Source organism: Cygnus atratus, chromosome 9, assembly GCF_013377495.2.
Source record: "Cygnus atratus isolate AKBS03 ecotype Queensland, Australia chromosome 9, CAtr_DNAZoo_HiC_assembly, whole genome shotgun sequence".
NCBI lineage: Eukaryota > Metazoa > Chordata > Aves > Anseriformes > Anatidae > Cygnus > Cygnus atratus.
In genome coordinates, this window is record NC_066370.1 from 9332083 (window position 1) to 9356510 (window position 24428).

A 24428-nucleotide genomic window follows, 5' to 3' on the forward strand; every position below is an offset into this window, starting at 1 on the left:
CAGGAGCTGCCACAGGACAAAGCTGTGAACTCTTAAACCACTGAAGAAAGATGAATTTTCCACGCAGTTGTGTCCTATGCTTCTTCCCATCAACCAGAGAAAATCACTAACCTCTTAGCCAAGATGGAAGACAATTTGTAGGGGATTTGAAAGCACGTCTCTAGTTGCGTCCTTCCAGGTTTTCAAGAATTAATCCCCCTCCAAGAGCAAATATTGTACCTGGGCTAAGATTCAACTGGAAAGTGGTTAAGTCAGCAACATAAAGCATTACCTAAGGAAGCCCAGATCGTCAATGAACAGGTCTACAATGTCATCATCGCATGCTTTGTAAGACTGCAGACTTACATAGAACAGGATGGTTACTGAAAGCAGCTTTATTCTAAAGCTCTTCCTCTATCTTCTCCTTCCTAGGGATGCAAGTCACCCAGCCTGATAAGAAGCTAAACATAGAAGAGCTGTTTATGAAAAAGGGAGTTTATAAAACAGCAAACTATCTATAAACACATACCATTAAAAAGGGCTGCCAAACATTATGAACAATATATTAATTCAATCACTAGGCAGTTTATCTATTATTGCTCCACCAACACCCCATTGGCTTGCTGTTGGGAAATACATTGCTCACCACCTTTCCTCAATTTGCTTCCAAAAAGTGAGTCTCAGCACTGAGGATGTAAGACACATGAACTTTAAGCAGTTTAGCTTTACTGTTCATGAATGTTCCAAGAATGCTCCTTGACCCTCCCCCCCCAGTGATTTTGGTCTTGATATTCTACACAACATGCAATTTTTGTTTTGCAAGCTCCATAAACAGCTGTAGCTTTCTCCTGGGCTGCATCTGTTAGTCTGATTAGAAACATCATGTCATGCCCTCACCATTTGCCAGCCCGAATAGCACCCTCCACTGCCCACAATCCTGTGGTCACAGATCAAGCTTGCTCCGTGCAATCACCAACATTTGCCTGAATGTAGAGGCCCCTGTACACAAATTATATAAAAAAAACAAATGTAGAACAAGCATTCCTCAGCTCTGTCAGTGTTTTCAAAAATTCTTGCCACATTTTATTATCGAGGTGGATTATCTGGGGAGCTTAACGACTACTCTGGCAAACAAAAAACAACCAGCCCTAAAACAAGGAAATTCACGTGAGTTCTTGATGAAAAGCTAGATCCTGTTTTAGGTGGTAGGGAAGAGGCCTCACAAATTACCCCCCAAAATTAATGCATTATATTAAATCACCCAGTACCAAAGCAAAAAGGAGAGTTAGTTAAGTCTGTGCTGCTGGCACTGCAAGATGATCAGCCCTCCAGGAGGGGAATGGGCATTCCTGTTACTGTTGCTACTCCTCTGAGGGCCTGCGAGATGCAGGCACATGTGGCAAAGGTCTCTGAGAGAGCTTGGAAGTAGCTTCCCCATAACACAAATGCTTTCTGTGGCTGGAGAAAGGTATCTCCCCTACCCCCAACCACTTGAAGCGCAGCTCTACCTTTAGCAGAGAAGCAGTGCGTCGTGACAGCCTCCGCACAGCAGGTACCTTAATTTTCTCTTCTTCCCTCTGCAGGTTGAACCAGAAGAGTGGGCAATAAAATTAATTTAAAAACTACAGCAAAATAAAAAAGCTGAAATTGGTCACTGGAATTTCCTAGAAACCATGCTCCTAAGGAATTTCCACTTAAAATGCTTAAGGTTTTAGCTAGCTAGCCATTATCCTTGAGAGTGTTGAATATTAACCTATTTCATAACAGCATCAACAGGCAAAACAAAGCCCTTTAAGAACGTATGTCCATGTTGTAGAAAAATACAAGTGTAGTAGCCTAAATTATAGATGTCCTAAACCCATTCTGATCCTTCTCAGCAGAGCCTGCCGAGATTTTATTAATTAGCTTAATCTCCCAATAATCTTTCATCATGCTGACTTGTCATTTAGGGATCTGCTTTCCTGCAGTAACCCAGGGTCACCTGGCCTCTTGGTAGGAGCCTTTTGAGAAGGACCTTCCGCCACAGCAATGGGCAGAAGGGAAAAGCACTGTCCGCAGAAATGCCTCAGAATACCGTGTTTTGTCTTTCCTTTTTGCTGTGGTTCTCACTTCCAAGAGCTGGCCAGAAGGCTTCTTTTCTTATGAAAAGGAGAGTGGTCAGCGAGAGCTCATGGTTTTATCTGGATGCTAGTATGTTAACAAAAGCAGCTGAAGGCTTTCCCTCATTGCTCTGAAGTAGGAATCAGAGCATTATTCAACAAGGTTCAACAAGGGGTTGTGTGTTCTCCAAAGCATGTGACTCCTATCACTGTCTTAAAAATTTAAGAAGGTAGCAGTCAAAGTACCACAGGATAAAAAGCCTTCTATTCTCAGCAGTGTCCAAAATAGAAATACTTAATTTCTTCAATTCAGTAACGTGTCCAAAACACCCAACAATACCTCAACCTTTCAAGGACAGCGTCAGTCTCAAGACAACATTCCTGAGACAGGGCAAAACAAGGTTGTATCTGCTGGATGTCCAGCTTGAAGCTAAGAGCATTATCCTCTTTCCCCCTCTACACCAAATCCCACAATGCGGCTGAACCCGTCTACGATTCATCAGGAAAGCAGCATAGAAAGACATTTCTGTTCCCACTCTTTGCTCATTCAGAACATCTCACACACAAACACACACACAAATGAATCAGAACATTGTGGGGTTTTTAAAAGCAGAACACAGGTTTATTTACAATCAAGTTCTTATGGGCAGCTGAATAAATAAAAAGTTTGCCCTGTATACTCTAATTCCCCTCGACAGAAGGTGCCTGAGCAAAAGGCTAGGTTAGTGAGATGCCTGTTACAGCAGCTGCCCACTAACCCAGCCCCTCCAAAGAACACACTTCCTTAGTAAAACACAATCAGGAGAGAAGAAAATAAAGTGCAAATAAAAAGGCAATAAAAGGCTGGTGGCTTGTCTTGAGGCCCAGACGATGTGGATAGGTTTGGCTGGATAAAGTCACCAGGTAGCTCACACCCAGCCACATTGTGGTTTTGGATGCTTTAACAGGGACAGAGCCAAGACGCTGCTCCATAGCAGAGAGAGGGCTCCAGCGCAGACGGGAATATTGCACATGTGCTCAAGAAAGGGAAAAGAGGCCTGGAATTGCCAGCACCAAAACAATGGAATTGAGATTTAACCCCGCTGCTCCCCTGTGTTCTACTGACAGCCTCCAGGACAGGACGGATGAACAGAAGAAGGGACCAAACACCTCTGTTCTGGTACTGAAGTCACAGTACGACTACATTCCTTAGCACAGCAGCATGGCAGAAGTTCAACTTCTCTCGTCACACCCACTAACCCAATTGCCTGTGGAGTAAAAAGATTTAAGATCTCCTATTTTGTGGTACCCCAGCTGTTGAGGGGCATTTTAACAAAAGGGCGCATAAGTCCTGAAGAATAGACAGTTTCCTTAAAATCAGATAAAACTGATAGGAGTTTGCATGACAGCACTGGAGAACCTGTGTCAGAATCAGAGCAGCTCTGAATTGAACTGATAACTCAAAGGCAGAGCTGCCAGAGCTACTGGAGACGCTACAAAAGCTTCCCAACACTTCAGCCTGCCTAGGACCCATCCACATTTCAGGATCTTCTCACCCCACACCTAAACTAGGCCACAAGAATGGAACACAGGAGACAGGACATGTATTAAGCCAGCATACAGAATAACTTCTTTCCAACATTTCCAACTCAGAAGTGCTGTAGGTACATTTGTGTGATAGAGTATTTGGCACAGCTGTCTGGTGAGGAATCCCGCTAGTATCTTCAGCTCCACTTGGTGCATAGCTACTGCACGTAAAGGCATGACTAAGTAGCATTCTCCATCCAGAACAGCTAATCCCTTGCCGAGTCCGAGTGCCACAGTGTGGTTACAGCCATAAGAAGTCTCTGACTCAGGCTCCTTCTCCATTGCTTTGGAACTTTCCTCTGGAAAGTGAAGCCCACGCACTTGTCAATATCCCCGTTCCGGATGGATCTGGGCTCGGGTCTCCATTCTGCTTGGCCACGGACCAGCACCACCATACACAGAGGCGCTGGACGCTCTGCCCTCCACCCTCCGTCCGGTCAAAATTCAGCCCACAGGACAGCCTTGTTTCCTTTGTCCACACTGACCACATGGGCACCTGCTGGTGACCACGCGACTGCATTGATAGAAGAACTGAAAGGGAAGCCAGGTATAAGTTTAAAACAAACAAACCAAAAGCTAATTCCACAACAGCACTTAACAAGGGAATGAAATATTCTAGTATTCTAGTACCCTGACTACAAAAGAACAAGCACTTTTATTCTCAGCTCTCAGGATAGTCCTGCTTTTAATAGCCTAACAGGGATACTGTTTCTTTTTCAGAATGTGTTAAATGTACTTTATTAGAATCATATGTCAATTTAAGAAGTTGAACAATAACAAACCTAACCTTAGGTCAATCTAGAGAATACTGACATGAATTCACAAAGAATCTGAATTAAAATTCTTGCACACCAATGTGAACAGTAAAGCTGTATGACTACAGTTCTTTCATCGCTCATCAAGGTTCACAACCTAGGTCCCTGCTTCAGATTAAATGGCCAGCTTCCCCTCACCTGTGATGCTTTGCAAGAGTCCTCTCCAATTTCCCAGTGAGCACATTCCAAATGTAGAGGGCCCCATCAGCTGAACCAGCAGCCACGTAGTTACCATCAGGGCTACGAGGTCAGAGGAGTAGAAGGCACAGAACATTTTCTTCAAGTCAGCAATTTATAAGCACAAATCATCATTTCACATCCAACTTCCTAAGCAAGCAACTTGGTATTACATATTCTTTAAAAAATTGTGTTAGCATCTGCTAAGAGCAAAAGAACTTATAAATCAGAAAGCCTCCAAGAAAGTTGATCAAGACGTACAGATACACTGTCTTGAATAAGAGGCAGCCTTGAGCAAATCACAAATTCTGTCCAAAGTTTTTCTAGCTGTAAATGGAGACAATACAGCCAAACCTGATGAATCACTCACTTGCTGGGGATCAGACTTAAACAGAGGATATCTTCCTTATATCTGACCTTACCTGAACACAACTCTCGTCCAGTCAGAGCCACATTTGAACCCTTGGGCACTGAAAAGTTAAAGTCAGATAACTGTAACATCATTTTTATGAAGATGGTTCAGAATAACCTCCAGTACCCCTTTATCACAATTCCTGTTTCTCATACACACAGAAATCATGTCTGAAGTAGTTCTTTCCTTTACCTTTCCCATCTACCTCCTTTATAGAGACAAATGAAAAGACACACCATGACAGAGCTTTGCTGTTAGACTGCAGAGAACTTTGCTACCAATGTGGGATTAATAAAAAGATAGCGGACAAAGCAGTCCATAGAAATGTTGAAAAAATCCGATATTGAGAGCAATCAGCAACCAGAGGTTTGAAATTCCAAGTGTTCTTGAGGGGAGCACACTCACCTGAATGTTTGCTTGACAGCACCAACCCGCAGATCAATGATCTTTAGTAGATCATCACGGGAACAGGTCAGCAGCTCTGTTCGCTCGGAGTTCAGGTCCAGAGCTGTGATCCTCCCAAGCAGCTCCAGTTCTTTTACTATGCTTTCGGTCCTAAGACAAGATGGGAAGAAAAAAGAAAACAGTAAACCAGAGTCCAGAAGCCAAACCATTGCATCAAAACGTTGACTTATCTTAATGTGAAAGAGGAAGAGAAAGAATTACTGGCTTATTCTCACATTTTGAGTTTTTCCCCAGCAAGATCCCACTTTGTGGGCAACAATACCAGCCAACAGCCAGACCCTATTTTCCTCACAACTCCACCCACTGAAAAACTAAATAACGTCTAGAAAGGCAAGTATTGACCAACGCAAAATATCTGCAATGAAGCAGACTGCTTTTTCAGGAAAAAAAGGCATCCTAAAAAAATCCCAACCCCACAAAAAAAAACCCACAGTAATAACAGCCGTAACAAATGGTTCTTTCACTAGCTTTCCAAAACTCAGAATAGTCTCTCCAGCTTCCACACTCAGGAAGAAGAGTGGCCTAGCAGCTTACACTTGGACAACAATTCTAGAGCTATTGCTGCAGTGTAAGCACTCTCAAGTTTTACCTGATGTCCCAGAAACGAATTTTCTTATCGAAGTGTCCACTCATTACACATTGTTCGGTACATACGATGTCATTGCAGCTAGATCCTGCAAACACTGTTTTTATACCTAAAAAGGATAAATCAGATCTGATGAAAACAGAGTCAGAAAATAATCTGTATACACACACGTAACATAGCAGCTATGCAGAGCAGTGCCCACAGAGCATCACAGGGCAGTCAAGCTATCTTAGAATAATCCTGACTTAAGTCTTCAGCAACCTCTCTGCCCTTTTCAATCTCCTTTGCTGTATCTAAAATCCCTTTAAATGCTCCCAGGACAGCTGTTTTACTTCCACTTACTATTTAACTAGCTATAATTTGCTACTGCTAAAGAACATGAAACTGTCAACATGACCTATGTTTGGGGTATGTATTAGGGTAGCCTTGTATCCCGATTCTTCTCTCGTTCAAGCAAGTTTAAGAGCCATCAGTAGAACAGCAGATTAGGAAATAAAGTGTTTCTCACGAAGAAAAATCTGAATCTGAGCAACTCCTTCATTTGATATGTTTTGGCACATTTCCAAGAGATATTTCCATACACCTCAGGGTTAATAAAATAAACAACTGAGTTGGCTCCAAGCTTTTTAGTGGAAGACTAAAATACCCACTCCATAGATTGACAAACAAAGAAAGCTCACAGAACACAGCTGCTCTTAATATAATAGCATTAACAGTGCTTCCTGTATACATGATTTCTTATTCTTATTTTAGGTAACAAGCAGAAAGAATCTGATTACTGGAATAACAACAGAATGTAGCATGGCTGCTGTTTTTTGCTTTTTTAGACTAAGAAGAAGATGAAATTATCTGGTTTATGGCAGACTTCCATTTACATCCACTAGAAACAGAGAACGTGGATGAAAAGTTAGGCTTCCTTACAAACTTTGCTGCGGAGGTCCCAGAGCTTGAGGGTCCGGTCATGACTTCCCGAAACAATGCGTGCATTGTCCAGCAAGAACTTGGCTGACAGAACTTTACCGCTGTGACCTGTCAGAGTGTGCTGAGGAAAAGAGATTTACACAGTAAAAGCGCACAGTTCCACTTGCTCGTTTTCTCATAGCTTACCGATTCTATACAACAACATCACAACCTTAAGTCACGATTTTCATGTCTACTGCATTGCATGAAAAAAAAAGATCTATATATAAACAGCGATCAACACTGAGTAGGAATGTTAAGTACCGCAGAGCTCAGCCTGAAGTTTTGAGACACAGGTCACCCGTGGCTGCAATTTCTTTAGCTATCCAGGGAACCTGTGAGCTCTCCTTCACAACACCCCATTACACCCTAGTTTCATGGGTAGATGGCAACTGCAACACAGCCTTGCAAGAGAAATGAGGAGAGGGGATTACTGAAGAGGGAAATGGTGTTTTCAGGTTTTTATAATGAGATTCTCTCAAGGATACAGCAGGATATCTGGTCTCAACTGTTGTTACATTCTCAAACCTGAAAGCTAAGACAACCAAAGATTTTAGAAAAACTCCCTACAGCAGTTTCTGTAACTGCCTTTGTTTTCACCCAGTGCAGGGGAAGGCTCTCTGGGGCTAAGAGGAACATGAACTGCATTCACTTCAAATTGCTGAATATTTACATGCCAAATCACAAAACAAATAACGAGCGACTGAAGTAAGAACTTTGGGGAAAAAAAAAAAACACAAGAGAAATCTCTGGTATATAACCAAATTTTTTTTTTTTTGAAATACTCAAAGGACTATCAAATTACACGAAGCAATCTGGGATGGGAAATACAGAAGAACAAACCTGAGAAGAGAAAGGAATGTGAGCAAAGCTCGATAAAAAACACACAAAAAACAATTAAATCCACAACAAACTCTGAAGCAATGCATCATCCCGTAAAGACCACGTGGTCTCAAGAAAGGACACATTTCAGAAAGGAAGATCTGCATCTCTTTTCTGCTGTTGATGCACAGTCATTACATATACTTACTTGCATTTAAATACTGAATTTGTGGCAAAGTTTACCATGATTTCAGCTTCACTGCCTCCTGCTCACGTGCAAGGCACGACAAATCCATACCACATACTTGAAACAATGCAGTATTTTATCTCAGCGCTAGCAAATGAGCAGTGAATGCACTAGTCACTAAGACTACCAGAAAAATTACAGGACGATATTGTGAAGCTAGATAGATGCTTGTGGGGATAACTAACTTCTTTGCAATGAGTAATCGCTAGCCTGCTAAACTTTTACTCACAATAATTCACAACCAACAGTAGAATTTGCAGCCAAAGAAAAGCTGCAAAAGAACCTGATGCATTCTTCACTTCCATAAACAAGGCCTGACTTCCCCAGACTGGGAACTACCCAGTGGATTACAATGCAGCTGTAGGTTATAATTCACATGTGACGTACCAGAAGATTCAAATCAAAGTAGCATCTTCCTAAAATAAAAAGTTGAGGAAAAGCGTACATAGGAATGGTAACAAACAAAGCCTTATGGAAAGCTGAAAAGAGACTTTTTTTTTTTATGGTCAGTCACAAGTAAACCCTTCTTTAAACATGAGCTAAACTGTCGGATAAGAATGTGAGTACGAAGGAGGAATCTTTCAAAATATACTGAGAATAAACTCAAGCACCTTCAGGCTTGCTGCCTTTAACAGCTAGGCCAAGGACTCAAGAATACTGCCTTGACTTCCACAAAAACAAACCCCTTTCCTGCAAACCCTTCTTCAGCAGTTCTCTCCTTAGACTGAAGCTAAAATATTTAAGTAGCTCTTCAAGAACAATAAGAAGCATTTAAGTTTCCATATAGAGGGATGTAAAGTTTCATATTAAGTAAATACGTGGTTACGCAGAGACCAATACTTTATTTTAGGTCTTGCTGCAAAGACTTTTTAATTAAAGAGAAATAAAGATCTGTTTAACAAAAAGAATTGTTGAAAGTGTCTGTAAGTGTCCAGCTTTCAAAACTATACTGGCTCCCTTAGACACAAAACTGGAAATACAGGACAAAAACATCCTGAGCTCTTTGACTTCAAGAGACTCACCCGTAATCGATTGTCATCAACCGTCCAGATTCTGCTGGCAAAGTCATTTGAAGCTGCCAGGAGGTAAGAACCCTGCAAATACAAGATTAATTTAAAACTACTGCTGCTAGTCAATATGGAAATGAAAAGTATTAAGTATATCCAATACGTCATTAGAGCCATATTAGTGCTATATTGCCAAGGGGAAAAAAAAAAACAAAACTAATAAGCACATACCAGCAAGGAAAGCTAGCGTGACAACTTTCTAGAAGGCCGTAGCTTTTTCTTCTCACCAAACAGTGACAGTGAATTGTGGAATCACGACTACAGACGAAAGGAGTTAACAATAACCAGACCAGAAAGTACTTTCTCCTTCTTCTGCCCCCAGCTGCTGCAGTGAGGAACTGAATTCTAGTTCACCCTTATCTATTCTTTTTGCCGTCACGTTGTACAGGGAAGAACCCTCCCAATAGCAGCGTTCCTCAGAGGAGGACTGGCCCAATTCTTGCCATTTTCATTACAACTCTAACACATTAAGATTCCAAGAACTACATCCGTTCAAGGACAGACAGGTAGATTTGTGCATGGCTTTAGGCTTAGGGCTTTCAAATCATCCCAGGTGAAAAGTGCTCACTGCGAGATTCACACTTATACTCCTGAGAAACTCAAAGACTTCTGTGAGGCAAAAAACAAGTCCTTAAAGTCCATTAGCATCTCACCTCAGGCAGCTCTCACCTCAAGTGTGTTCTCTTAAAGAAATAAAAATCAGAACTAACTTATCATGCAGATTATCCACCCCAGCAAATCTCTAATGAGCTAGTTAACATCCGAAGGAAAAATGCTATGGATGTGTGTCAGTAAAGTTCAGCACAGAGCATCACCAAATTGATGAAATTACTTCAGCTTTGGTCTACTCTCTATGTATTGTGTTATGGAAGCAGCCCCGGCAGAAAAGACAGATCCTATGTCCAGATGTAACAATCCAAGACCCCAAACTCCTTCAAGTAGGTCTGCTGGATGCTGATCACAATCCTATCTGCAATACTTCAGGTTAACAAGAACTGAGCATACCATGAGCTGTCAGCAAACACGCTGCCAGTCACAGCAGTATTGTGGCACGACTGGTAAGAAACTGCTGGGAGAAAAGGTAATGGAAGTGCAAGTCTCAAGACAATGAGACCTTTTGCTATTCGTCACAGACCTCAGCAAAGCACCCGTTAAAATAAAAGCTTCACTGACAGAAGTAAAGCCTCAGTGCTATTTGCTGCTTTTGTGCTGTTACTTCACCTTTAGTGGGAAGACTGATTTCATGTTACACAAAGCCTAAAGCATTTTATCAAAGTAGCCCATAAAAGCTGATGTCTGAGCTGCATCTGAGTTGCAAAGCCAAGTTCAGAATTACAAAGACTGCAGCTTATCTCTTGTATAACTTTGGACCATTTGCAGTTAACTCTCGTAATTATTAATTCATATCTTAACTAAGTTCTCAAAGCATCAGAACGCTGGTAGCAAAGCACAACATAAATTTCTTAATTTATACCCAATTACGAACAGTGGATATCGCAGATACTCACAGCACTATCAAATTCTATGCTTGTAATCCCAGCATTACTACCAGAGAGGGAACCTTTGGGCTCACATCTATCTGCACAGAGAAAGACAAACAAAACTTAAGCAGTGGATTAGAACAGAAGCTGACACAAAGTGAACTATAACATGAGTTTATTTAATACCCCACAATAATCCAAAGTGAAAACATTTACCTCCCAGGACTTCCCAAAGCTTAACCCTCCGGTCCATGCCTCCTGTCGCTAGTAACCGGGAGCCAGGGCTGAACTGCACTGCATTCACCTCCCCATCGTGTGCATCCTGAGGAGCGGAAGGAACAGAACAACCACCCAAACTGGAGTTAGCACAGACCCAAAGCCCACGGATTAGAAAGCTATAGAACTTAAAGGCAATACAGAACTACAGTGGTAAATCTTCCAGCAGCACATCAGAAATAAAGCCATGGGCTGAAACTATGGTTGATGGCATACAAACAGAGCAAAAAGGCTGATTCTTACCTAAAGAAATCAAGAGCCTATGAAGGAAAATACAAGCAAAAGCTTAATAGTGACAATGAACTACCAGAAGCCTTACAATGCTTTGTAAGTTCAGTCTTCATAAGTTACAGCTTTTATTTTCAGTTATAACAGAAAAAAAATAAGGAAAGGAGAGAAAACATGAACTGGTGACATGTCGCAGAAGGAAATTAACTTTTTATTTCTTCACCTAGAGCCAGCAACGGAATATGATCCAGCCAGTTTATGCAACCACGGGACACAAGTCAGGCTCGAGTTTGGAAAGTCTGCTTGAAGACACCATAACAAATTAAGTGCATTCATGCAGAGAATTGGAGATACTGCAGCTTTGTATTGCAATTAAATAACAGCATGGTTGTGACTTGGAACAGCACTTCTCTCACAGGGAACTTGGGTTTAAGCCGTGGCTCCTATTAACAGGCACAGTGTTAAAAGCACTTTTTAAAGCTTTTGCACAGCTTGATGTTTTGAAGCTTGGTTTGGCCACTTAATAGTGATTCTTAACCTTCAAAAAAAATGGTAAGGATTTTGATACTAAAATTTTTTTACCCCTGACAATTTTACAGTCTTACAGTACTTACCCCTTTTCTTCCCCCACAATATTAATACCACGTTCTTCACTCGTTTGCTGTATTTCTATTTTTTATTTTCTAAAGAACTGTCAGTAAGTGTTCTTGTGAAATCAGTTTTCTGGAAACTTTTTTTCTCCTGGAACTTGTTGCTTCAACTTGTTGTGTCAGCTCATATTTAGTGGTCATCACAGTTCAAGCCTGGTCTTTCTAGAAGTGCAGAAGAGCCATTCTGAACAAAATTAGTCAAAATTCTTGCTCAGAAATGACATCCCACAATGCTGGCTGAAGTGACAACCTTCTCCTCCCTACCAAGCCTTTTCTACTTCTCTCTCCAAATATGAGCCCTCATCACTCCCTGAAATCCAAGACTCTCAACATCTGCCAAACGTCTGACAGACTCCTTCTATTCATTTTCGGAATGCTCTGCACTGCTCCGTTGGACCTAGACATGTCCTCATACTCCACCTGGGCTCCAAAACCAGGAACTAAAATGTAACACAGATCATCTCCAGAAGGAACATATGGGTTGTCATGAAATGAGGAGGCAGTTTTTCCTTTCAGTATCGCACTGCTAACCAAGCATCACCTCCATCCTGCCAGTCTGCCAGCCTTACCACTGCGACTGCTTCTACCCCTGCTGCAACAATGGGGAACTAGAACAGGGCAGCATTTGCCATGTTGCCGAGATTAAGGGTCAGCAGAGTTTACTGTGGTTTGCCCCCTCACACTGGGCTGCTCTAGAAGTTCAGGTGATGTTACAGAAGATTCAGAGAAAGGTACAAACAGCCTCTCACATGGTTCTTGAACACCTCATACACATATATGACAAAATTACTTAGGATTTTCATTTATTAATCAACTCCACTCGCTGTACATAGCCAGAGGAGGAGAGAGGCTTTATCACATACCATAGCCAGGAACGCCTCCTGTGAGGCTCCCTACTCAAGCCAGCTCCACACTGTCACATAGGTTATGGCCCTATTCTCACCATCAGGTAACACAGCTACCACTCCCTCCACCACACAACTTCCACTAGAGAAGGTAACAGAGCAGGCCAGAAGCACACAAGCCTCCATGCTGCTGTGAACTCTATCTATATGGCCACTCCATTTTTCTGAATGGAAAAAAAATCAAGTGATTTCATATCTATGGTAGCATTAGAGAAAGCTTTTGATGGACCGCTTGAGAAAACTCAAGAGAAATGTCCAAACTATTATTTTACAAGACGACCCACCACAGTATCTTTCATTTCATTCAGAAGACAACACCCATCATGGAAATTTAAGTTTGGCCTTGTGAGGCCACAGCAATGCATAAAGGAGGTCTCAGCTTGAAAACTTTAGATCACACACAACCAATGAAGACACCCCACTACCACGAGCTCCTCTTAACCACGTCTGTTGGATGACATTCAGTGCCACAACCCCTTCACTGTGGAGAACTGGAACTGAATTAATCCCAAACTGTCAGCAGTCTCTTCCTCAGTCATAGCTCTACTATGGCATGACAGAACAAGGGCTGCTGGGAGCCAAGATGGTAATGGGGTGTAACTCCCCTGTGCCATCAGACCTTTTACTAGTCATCATCGACCTCAGCAAAACAGACATCAGGGACATGTGGAACAGAACCACACCTGGGAATGCAAAGGTTCTGAGAAGCTTTTGGGCTAAAAATTAAATAGGCTGAACTATGCTACAAAATCAAGAATTCCTTCTCATTTGGCAATGTCAATTGAAGCAGTTTCAAGAGATCAATGTCCAGGATGCAGGTAGGATTCACTTCCTCCAAAGACAGTAAAAGGGATGGTAGAAATGGGAATTCCTTCTGTACTTACAAAGACACATATTGCAGTAGTGGGCACTCTCACTTCTTTACTGGCACCCGGATGTGGCTCTGCGCTATCCTGGGGAGCGGGGAACGAGGACAAAGAACGTCTCCTGAGATGAAACAAAGAAATATTTTACAAACAAACTTAATTAACATGGTTCCTCCTGAGTTCATCCAGATCTGTACCTGTCACTTAACTACACTGTACAGTGATAAAAAAAATGGGGGGTGGAGTTTTTACTTTCTTTTATCCAGTCTTTCAAAAACATTTATCATACAGCACTACATCCGCTTGTGGCTTTAGATACTTCACAGTATGCCAGATAAGTTACCAGAACTGATTACTGACCTCATCTTGAGGCAGACATCTTTTTCTAATAGCAAAGAAACATGGGAGTGATTGCAGCTGAGTGTAGCTGGAGAGACTGCAGCTCTGTCACTGTGTCTAGGGAGACTGAACATCACTGCAGCACTACGTTCCAGGCAGCGAAACACTCCAGTCAAAAGCTCAGGCTGCACCACTTAAGCAAAAGACCATCCACCTAATGGAGAGCTTGACTTAGAAGGTCTGGCTCCACTCTAGACACTAAGCACAGAACCCAGAGACTTATTTTTAAAATAACCCTATTAGAGGAGCTAAGTGCAGTGGAAATTAAGAGCAAATCCCACATGTTCTTTCCGCAAAGAGGGGCTCATTGCATCTCTAACTGCAGACAATTTCTAGCCAGGGATATCAATATCTGAAAACTAATCAGGATAATGCAGGTTTGTTCCATGTCAATCCAACGGAATACATTTACATGCTAGACTAAGAGCGGATAATGTTTTTCACCTGGCAGCATCAGAAGATTGATGTCCCAAAAGGGGAGATTCAGACAGACTGGAGGGAAAGGTCAGAGGTCAGCACACGGCAAGATGGAAGAAACAGGAAGTTGAGGAGAACAAAAAAGAAAAAAAGAAAGGCAGAAGCTAGAAGAAAAGCTGAAATTGTTTGTATTCCCTGCATCACCAAGATTTTGGTGTACATTGAAACCAATACATAAAACAAGGAGGTGAAAGTGTTCTAACCTACCCAAAGATATTAGTGATAGAGTCCAGAAGGCCTCCAGCTGGCTGGGAGAGTCGCTTACTGAAGGAGGGGAGGACAGGTTTAAACCTTGTGAATAGCTTCTCCAAATAAAGATCAAGACAAACACAGTTCATAGCACCAAGTCTCTGGAAAGACTCCCTCCCCCACAGACCCAGTCCCAAGTCAGAAAACACCAAAGGCAGGCATCAGTACAGAAGTCACCAAACTACAACTCAGAGCACAGCTGTGAGGGGAGTTTCTTCAACTGCCCTCAGCATCCACTCTGTGAATTACTGATTTTAGATATAACAATTTGCCAAGTATTAAGTTTCAATCAAGTTAATCCAGGCTCTCATAATTCTCTCTTACTTTCCACTCATGATTTTAGGAAAAAACCAATTTAATCTAGGTGAAGATAGTTTCAGTATTTCGATAGAATCCCAAAGCCCAGCTGTTTGCAAAGCCATGTTGATACCTTGCACAGTAACAGATAAAATAGAACAGGCACTGTGGTATCCATTTTATTGCCCATTTTAGTTATAAACCTTTGTTTTTACCATTACCAGATTTTCAGACACTAGTTTAGCTTGGTTAAAACAGCAAAGGGAAAACACAGCACATCTAGAGCACAGTAACAGAAAACACAGCCTGTAGTAAATTTCCTACTGGAAAGCAGGAAGTACCTAGGAGGTAGAAATACTGAACTGTGCTCCAGAAAAAGGTGAGTAAAAACTAAGTAATATTCACAACATTGTTCCTTTAATTGTTCTAAATCTCGTTCTTCCTAAATGACAGGGTAAAATATCTCTGTGCACAAACCTGGATGCTCGGCTAACAGCTCGCACTGGAGACGTCTCCTCAGCTGTGTCGGAGGTTTCATCCGCAAGCACTTCAATATCATCATCCCTGCTGAAGTAAGAGAAAACACCTCGTTTCCAACCAGCCACACAGAGCCTCCCGTAGAAGCCACCTACTGATGTATGGGAACTGAATGGTTGGTACTGCTTGACCCCAGCCCACAACCAGGTTTACTCAGCTGGGTGACATGGAGGTAGATCAAGACAACAAACATTGATCTAGCCGTCACTCAGACACTACATTCAACATACACTGTTGGAAAACAAGCACATGTAACATCTAAATTCAGGTTTGTTCTTTCAAACTGCCAATTATACTCCTCAGTGACAGTTTTTCCCCTCTGTATTTACGCTGACAGGCACATTTTGCAGATTCTTTACTACAGGCATTATATCTCAGCCTGCAGTGCTACATATGCTGTAAGGATCCAAGCGAGACTTTGCTACTCTATTAGCTGAAACAGTTACCAAACAGCAAAAAATCAGAGTTGTTATTGCGGCCCCAAATTTAGTAATACCCTATTTACATTCCCCCCCCCCTTTTTTTTTTGCTGTTCCAAAACAAGGTTTTATTAGGTAAGCAAAAGGGCTTAAACTCTCCCTCTTCATCCACAGCAAATAAATCCTAATACTTTCTATACTGTCAGCACGAGCATGTTTTGGGTCACCACGTTATTTACACACCAGTGTATAACTGAAGAGAACTGTGAGGTTCCAATTTACGTGCCATAAATTAATCCAGCTAAGCTGTTCAGCGAATGCCAGAAGGTTTTTCTCCCATTAGTTATCATGGGCTCTGACAGGCTAGGATTTTTCCTTCAAGCACTGCTGATTTTGCAGGACAAACTATTTTTAAACATATTGGGTCAACCTGATGACATTTGACTGATCAGGAAGTTTAAATTTGGCATTTAAGTACGAATAAACTAATGCCTGCCATCAGGAAAGACTATCTCAGCTACAAAAGCGCTGAAGAGGGTGGGAACATTTTAAATCTCACATTTCATAAACATAGCTGTGATTGAATTTCTAAGATTTTGGAGGACAGCGTGTATGAGGAGGCTATGGAAAAATACCTACACTGATAGTAGCAGGTTGATATTTCTATAGAACACCAGCACATTTTGGAGATATTTGTTTTTTAAAATCAAAATCTTAAGATATTAAAATTGTATATAGCAAAAAAACTTCCCATGTTAACTTCACATTTTTGAAGTGAATTTAAACATCACAGCACACTTCTTTAAATGCTGCAGTTTTTCCTTTCAGTAAGCAGCGTATTTATACAGTAAAAACCCTCTAAAATTATGAAATCAAAAGGAAATCAAAAACATCTGTGAAGCAGAGTTTGAATAATTTATAGAAGTATTTTTTTTTTAAAACAGGCTTCTTTCCAACTTCTCAGCATCTCATATCAAATAATTTATGAAACATTGAGACCATCATCACCACAAGAGGAAATATAATATTCAGGACATTGTGCCATAGGTACCTCTGAGCTCAACTCTAGGATAGGAAAGTCTCACTTTGGATAAAGGATAGGAAGAAGCTTAACAGGGAAAGTAGCCACAAAAATCATGCAGATTTCCTCTCTCTGTACAACCTGGTCTAGCGGGAGGTGTCCTGGCTCATGGCAGAGGGTTAACACCCTATAACCTTATCAACCTGGCACAAAGTACATATACCACCAATTTCCCATTTCAGTCAGCTGATTAAAGATTATCCAGGAATAAACACGGCAGTGAATATTCACGTGCAGCTGGCTGCTGCAAAGAACGGTAGACTTGAGATGCTTATTTCTGGATTGCCAGGAAAAGTAACACCGCATCTTTCTAATTTTTTTTTTTCCTGCAGTATAAACCTATTCCAGTATGGAATTGATCAGTATCTTTTCACCTCAACTCGCACAGCGCCTGTTCCAACAGGAAATACATGAACACAGCTATTTGTAGTTCACACACATGAAATGTAGGTCTCTCCAAAGTGTATTGCTCCATGATTACAGAACTATTTGAAAGACCAAGAGCACTACATAACAAATGTTTTCCTACTGAGAGAAGAATACATATTCACTGTATGAACTGTTCTTAGGACTTTGAGTCCAGACATCTCTTTTTAGTCAAAACAGAGGTCCTTCTTCTGGAAATTCAACTAGGGAGAGTTACTGTACATTTTTGACTTTACACCAAAGTTTAAACACCCCTCTACATCACCAAATTTAGAAGTAACACAGATGCAATTTATCATGCATCTGCATAAAACTGAAGCAGGAAGTGATGAAGCAGAGGAACTCCATAAATCAAGACTGCTTACGGTTCAACAGGCAGGGGTTCTTTGGCAGCCTCTGCTAGCTCCTTCTGCAGCCTGGCTTGTCGTCTCCTAAGAGAAAAACATGGTTATTTTAAAAAAAATCCTTAATCTCATCTCAAAGATTACTGCGCACAGTTCTGATTGACTTCCTAAGATTAAAAAAAAAAAATCAGAATATTGCCCCAATTTTATCCTGTTTTTCCAGATACTCAGTGCAGAAGAGGCAGTTTTCTTATTGTGAACAATCACAGACAATACCAATAGTTGAGCTGGATGGTACGGCAAAGTGCACTTACAGCATACCTTCAGCACATCAGCCCTTTATGACCCATATAATTGCAGATTTACTCAGACCAAATAATTGCAAGAACTTTAAAGAAAAAATTAGTTAGTTGAAGTAATACAGAACTACCACATAGTATGATATTTGCCTTAGAGCCCTTGGTCTCCAAGTATCACTAGCTGTTGAACAAGAGGTAACGTGGAAGAAAAATTATTTGCTTTTACACACAGCTTAGTCTCATGGCAACTCCTCCTTTTAGCAGGATGCCAAAAAATTGCTTAGGCTAAAAAAGGCTAAAACTAGGAGTATTATCAAGACTCGACACAAACAAAAAGTGCAAGTCTAATACTACAAAAAATGCCAGCGTGATTTATGATCTTTAGTCCATAGTCCATTGTTGCTCAAGAAACAAAAGAACATGTTTTATTCATTTGAAAGACAAATATTTTCAAAAAGCATTTAACTGTACTGGCCAGAGGAAGTAACACAAAGTTCTGGACTCTCACTGCATTGTGCGTAAATCCCTAGGTCTCGAGATCAAAGCTGAATGTGGTTTTATTCTATGCACTCCTAACTATTCAAAAGCATATTAGGAAGTAGTTTATCAAAAAAGAGATCAATCTCACCTTGAATCCTTTTCATTTTCTGCATTCAGGCGATTGGCTTCTTGTGCTTTCTCTGCCATCCAACGTGAGACCAGCTCCTGGTTATCTTCAGTAGTTTTCCTCAGTTTCTCCTCCAAGGCATTGAAGGTGATCTGGAGAGCATCATATTCATCTTTCAGTGTCTGATTAGCTCGCTCAAGATCTTGTAGTTTGCTACGCAATTCCTGGCACTCTGTTTCCAGTTCAGAGATTTTTTGCAAATACTCCGCAATCCTGAAGGACAACAAAATGTACAAAAAAACAATGAGGATCTCCTTTGGGACCTATACCATCACCTTTGTGCTATTTGCACAACGCACAACACAGGAGTTTTTAGCCTGTAGGTAAGACTCCTAGAAAATATCTTAACATGAATTACCCAGAGAGAAGTTTGGGTCTCAAACCAACCACACAGAAGTAACTGTTCCTACTCACTTTGCTTCATTCATCTGCATCTCTTTGTCCTTCTGCTGCATTTGGTTATTCAGATCAATTACAGACTGGGCCAACTATGGAGAGGAGAAATTTACATTACAAAAATGCAGGGTTGCCAGCTAGACAACAAATACTGAGCAGTTCCCACTGAAAGCATAGACCAATCTATCACTAGAAGCACAAAGCATACCTTTCGGGTGTTCTTTCTCGGTCTTCTGTACCAATTTGTTTATTGCCCCTATCACACAGGGGATTAGATCAAAGAATCTACTTTTAAAAATGATTTTTCAAAAAGTTATAGTCCTTTGGCATCTCACTCTCTTCCCCCATGTTTCTTCAATAAAGCCACAAACAATGTATTTACAGAAAAAATAAATAAATAGAAAAAAAATCAGAGTAACTAGAAATTGCCAAATTAGCAAACCAACAAATTAGTACCAACAACCAAGCATCGGTCTGTCAGGTACTGATGGACAGCCATCACCGGAGACGTGCAACTCAAATATTGTAAATACGTGTTTCATAAACAGCTTTCCTGCAAACAAAGTTGCTAGGGGAGCCTCTGCAGAGCACAGGAAAACAGAGGGGCAGAGGCCAACGCTAAGGAACTGCTGCTACCAGCTCGCAGCTACCCAGGCAGTGAGCAGCAGAAAGCCCTACAGCACGCAGAGCCTCGGCTGCCTGGGAAGAAGGAAGACTGTTTTGAGAAGGGGGCCTGCCTGGGTAGATGGCTCAGGACACCAGGCTGGGGGGAAAGAAGGAATTTTCAGCGCTTTGACTAGTCCATGCACGCTTCCTGTAGAAAGCTACCTGCTCTTTGAGAAGCTCAGGATTACTGACACTAGAACTTCTCTACAATTCCAGTGAGGTGTGATCAAAGGAGCATGACTTTCCCTGGGTCATTGCCATCTCCCTATAAAAGTCTGAGTAGCATTCAGGTACCAGGTCCTCAATTTATTCTCTCCACTGCTGTGGCTTTTACACACCCAACTCTGTTGGTGGAGCCTCTGCATTTTCCCATCCAAAAAATGCACCTTTTCTCACAGGCCCAACTCATAACTGATGGAACTTCTGGGCTCCCTATTGCATTTACATGGCAGAACCAGTGATCCCTTTTCAGTTGAACACCATAGCACTTTGAACCTTTGCTTGTTTTATCCACTCTTACCTATCAGTAGTCCTGCAAAGTGAGAGAGAAATGGAACTACACATAGCCACTTACCCCCCTCACTTACTCTGCTCATTTAAAGTCTTTCCAGTGTAGAACTGGTGGTCATTTGCAGCTCTAAGATAGATTAATTCCTTCTTCCTCTAATAAATACAGTTAAAAGCACTGATGAAACACAAAACTAAGCAATTCTTAGAAATAATGCTATGCTAACAATGTAATTTCTTATTTCCTGGCAGCCAATTTGAAAGACCAACCATCTCTGATTTATTTTATTCACCAACACGGGTTGCTTAAAAAGGCTGTACATGAAATGATGAAAAAGTGATGACGAAAGAACTCGGTACAATTAAGGCCATGTTTATAAAGGGCCACATTTGAACCATACAAAACACAAGAGGACTTTCTAACCTCGCCACGTTTCTTATGTAGTTCTGTCAGCTCCTCTTGATGCTTTATCTTCAGCTGTGCCAGTTCCTGCAACTGAACGTCATTCCATGTGCCGTCATGTCCTGGACTGCAGTTTGAGAGAGAAAGAAGAGATGTCACCAACTAGAATCCAATTGTTTCCATACCTTTGCCAGTTGGTCTCAGGACACTATCTCCCTTGGATTTTCTACACTGCTGAGATACAGTTCATCCATAACAAACTAAACCACAGCTAAACTCCACAACAATATAACTCTCACTAACCAAAATGCCTTTATACAATATTGTAAAATTAAATTTGCTGAGGACTTCATTCACTTTTTTTGTACATTCCTAAAATAAAATTGAAACTCGAATGAAAGATAGCTAGTCTTTGCTTAAATTTGCACCAAGGCAAGTAACTGTTAAAAGTAAACTCTCCAAATGCTGAAAGAAATAGAAGCATTTTACCAAATCAAATCTGTTTCGGAGGGTGCTGGTGGACCTTGAAGATGCTCAGTATCTGGAGACAGCATGCCATAGTGGACAGAGCCTCCAGCTAGGGATCCAGTGCCTTGGGTTTTACAGTCTGAGGTGTCGCAAATCACTTCTCTATTGCCCCAACTGTGTTCTAGCCCCTTGTGGTATGAAGTTTTTTAAAATTATTGTTATTGTGTTTGAATACATGCCACCCCCCCCCCCCCCCCAAGAGCTATGATTGTAAAGGTGATCACTCGCATCTTTGAGAACAGAGACATAAGTTAGCTTTTTAAAAGCACATGCACACATATGTATCACACATGCACAGAGACTCTGAGCAGCTGTATTTTAAATTACAGTTTTTCAATAAAATAATTTTATTCCTATCATTGCAAGAAAATTGCAAGCCTCTGTTTCTGCAGTCATTCTGTGTGACAGCAACCCAGAGGATAGTGGATGATGATTCAGAAGCTGGAAGGCCCCACAGTGGCATCATTAACTTAGTGGTCTTCTCAAAACAAACAAAAAACACCTCGCTGAACCCTGAACCAATGCTGTAATAGAAGACACTGCATTTCTAGAAAACCGTTGTCTGAACAGGTAACAGGCTAACTCCTGTGGTGATATCCAACAGGTCCTATAATTCTGGCCATGCATAAATCTATAGCCAGAACTAGATATTCCTTCTTTCTGTTATGGTAATTAAAAGCATTTTTCTTCAACTAATTAATTTAGTATTAGGAAATTCATTCAGTTTGAACAGACTGTCATATCCCAAGGGCAGTATCAGAATTCTGCTTAGTATTTAGTTTGAAGACACTGTTCATTTCTTCTCATTCTCTTCTACTCTCAGTCTCATCTTTTGGAATAGGTGTTCAATCAGAATCTGATTCCCATAAATTACAGTTGGTTCCAGACAACTACAGTCATCATCAGAAAGCTCCTGAGAACAGTCACAAAGGTGTTAACTCCAGCTTGCTGGCCAAACACTGAAGTTCTTCCCACAATTCCTGGAGAATGAGTTGTTCTTTCCTTACCAGTGGTAGCAGTACACAACAGACATATTTATTTGCTTTTCATCCCAATGAGACACACATACAGTATTGTGTCATACAGCAAGAAGAACTTCAGAGGCAGCAATTCTTATGGAAGCAGGTAGCTTTGAGCTAACTAATGGTCTTTTCTTCACTTTTCTTCACCAAGAAGAGAACCCAGTAGTCCTTACCTCCTGGAATCTGCATGTTCTCCAGACAACACAGACACTGCTAGCATACTGGTTTGCAGCGGATTCAAGTGCCAACAGAATAAACAGCATGACTGCTGCCTGCAGCACTAGTGTTATTTCCATGTTAGAAAGGAAGTTTCCTGATAAAATCCTGCTAAAAGCAGGCAGATCATGTGTTTTCTTTTTTTTAAAGTGTAAGACCATTGCTTAGGACTGACATTTCACAATCACGCATTTCTCCACTGCCCACTCTACACAGTAACACAGCCTACAGACTGAAACTAAGACAATGGTCTCTCTCTGCAATGCTTTTAAGACTGGACAGTTTCAAGAGTCAGGTCATATTCATTAGGTATTAACAGCAGGCAAACACAGGAGAAGTAAAAGCTCAATCTGGTCCATTTCGATACTTGGAATTCATGATAAATTACTTTCTGTCTAAAACATGATCAAATCTTTCTCCACCACATAACGTAAAAGTACTGTAACTTTATCACGTTTAGATTTTTAGCTTATTTTTTAGTTCAACCTGTTTTTCACTTTATTTAACTCCAAGTTACTGTAATAACCTAGAAGTTGTCTGTACAATGCGTCAATCAATGGTTTGGGTTACAACATGCAAGACAGACAGCTGACTGACACAAAAGAAGTTTTAAATACCTGATCTCATGTCTGCTCTGCATGTCGTACTTTTCAGCTTGCAGCTTATCAGCCAGCACTGCGTGAAGGTCCGACTTCTCTAGTAGCTTGTTATCTGAAAGGACAATAAGAAAATAACCAAAGAGCAAAACCAGATTCCCACCCTGTTCTTTTCACCAGCTAAAACTTAGTAACTTCAATTATTCTGACATGACAAAACATTACGTAAGCCTATACCACACTAACAAGCACTCCTCTTTGATGTCAGCAGGCTAAGGCAGTATTCAACAACAGCTCCAAGAATTTCTCCTTAGTTCAGATGCTGTGAGGGAATGGATCTATGGAAGTTTGGTAGAGAGACTGCTATTACTTAAGTGTATTGATATCTGATTAAATGCAAGAAGTTCAAAGTTCGAACTCTTTATAGTCCCGTATCTGACAACAATGAAGAAAAGAGCTCTGCCAGAGAAGTGAGCCCTGGTCACACTGAGCACTGCACACAGTCCTGCTGAGCTCTGTTTGCTTCCCCCCATAACAAAAAGCACCTCTGCGTGTGAGCCAGCAGCCGCTCAGTGACCCCTCTGCTTCCCCTCGCCCTGCTACAGCTGGGGCAGGAGATGGATGGGCCAGGAAGAACTGCATGGGAACCAGCCCCTGGGCAGCCCCGAGTCCTACAAAGGCTCACGAACATGGACAGCAGCGCGATTGTTCGCGATTCCACAACCCCTGATGTGGAACCATGCAGACAATTCTCACGCACAGAATAAAACTGGCTTAGTGTGCGAGGGTGCTGAGAGAAGAAACTACTTATTCTGCCAATAAAGCCAACAAACCAAACTGAGCAACTTCTCTCGCTCTAAGAAACGACCCGCAGCCACTCCTCTGACAAGACGACAAGCGAGGCCCCGAGGTCCGCACCGCGGCTCTCTGCCCACTCTCCCCGGAGCGGCCGGGACGCAGCGGCCCGCTTACACTGCCCGATGATCTCCTCGAAGGCCTGCCGCTGCAGCCGGTCCCGCCGCCGCAGCTCGGCCGCGATGTGCCGCTTCCAAGGGGGGAAGCCGGCGGCGCGCAGCCCCGACGCCATCTCCGCGGGGGGCAGCGGCGAGCGCAGGGGGCGGCGGGCGGGAGCACCGGGGAGACGCCGGAGCTGGGTCCGGCCCGCGGCGGGATGGGACCCCTCTCAGAACCGAGGCTCCCCCGGCGCGGCCCGCAGCCGCCGCCCCACGCCCGCCATGGCGCCGCGGCCGAGCTCCGTCAGGGGCCCTCGCACCGCAGCGGCGCGCCGCAACGGCGAC

The 24428-nt window shown here is 42.0% G+C and overlaps 1 protein-coding gene and 2 non-coding genes across 6 annotated transcripts; all 3 read right to left on the minus strand.

Annotated features, from left to right (window-relative positions):
• Positions 1-2678: 2678 nt before the first annotated feature.
• On the minus strand, positions 2679-24428 carry ATG16L1 (autophagy related 16 like 1). 4 transcript variants are annotated; one of them, XM_035544646.2, is made up of 18 exons: positions 24103-24428; positions 23152-23245; positions 20790-20895; positions 19211-19284; positions 18758-19009; positions 17852-17917; positions 15501-15590; positions 14685-14741; positions 13620-13722; positions 10893-10998; positions 10704-10774; positions 9151-9222; positions 7021-7141; positions 6103-6208; positions 5454-5603; positions 5059-5106; positions 4598-4699; positions 2679-4175 (listed from the first exon to the last, which is right to left on the minus strand). In XM_035544646.2, exons 1-18 carry the CDS (start codon positions 24215-24217, stop codon positions 4082-4084), a joined length of 1827 nt encoding a protein of 608 aa, XP_035400539.1. In that variant the 5' UTR covers positions 24218-24428; the 3' UTR covers positions 2679-4081. The 4 variants fall into 4 exon arrangements, with proteins under 4 accessions (XP_035400539.1, XP_035400540.1, XP_035400541.1 ...); XM_035544647.2 differs by having other exon boundaries at positions 15501-15587; positions 24103-24409; XM_035544648.2 differs by lacking the exon at positions 14685-14741.
• On the minus strand, positions 10069-10331 carry LOC118247325 (small Cajal body-specific RNA 6). The gene has a single exon (XR_004778376.1). It is a non-coding gene; the product is annotated as a small Cajal body-specific RNA 6 (non-coding RNA).
• LOC118247323 (small Cajal body-specific RNA 6) lies at positions 13107-13376 on the minus strand. Its single transcript, XR_004778374.1, has one exon. It is a non-coding gene; the product is annotated as a small Cajal body-specific RNA 6 (non-coding RNA).

Bases quoted from the DNA above. Each gene is read 5' to 3' on its own strand.
- ATG16L1 (XM_035544646.2), bottom strand. From the start codon at position 24,217: ATGGCGTCGGGGCTGCGCGCCGCCGGCTTCCCCCCTTGGAAGCGGCAC. The intron at 10,775-10,892 runs GTAAATGTTTTC...TTCTCTGTGCAG, and splicing joins GCTTTGGGAAGTCCTGGGAG to ATAGATGTGAGCCCAAAGGT. The intron at 9,223-10,703 runs GTGAGTATCTGC...TTGTATTTGCAG, and splicing joins GCATAGAATTTGATAGTGCT to GGTTCTTACCTCCTGGCAGC.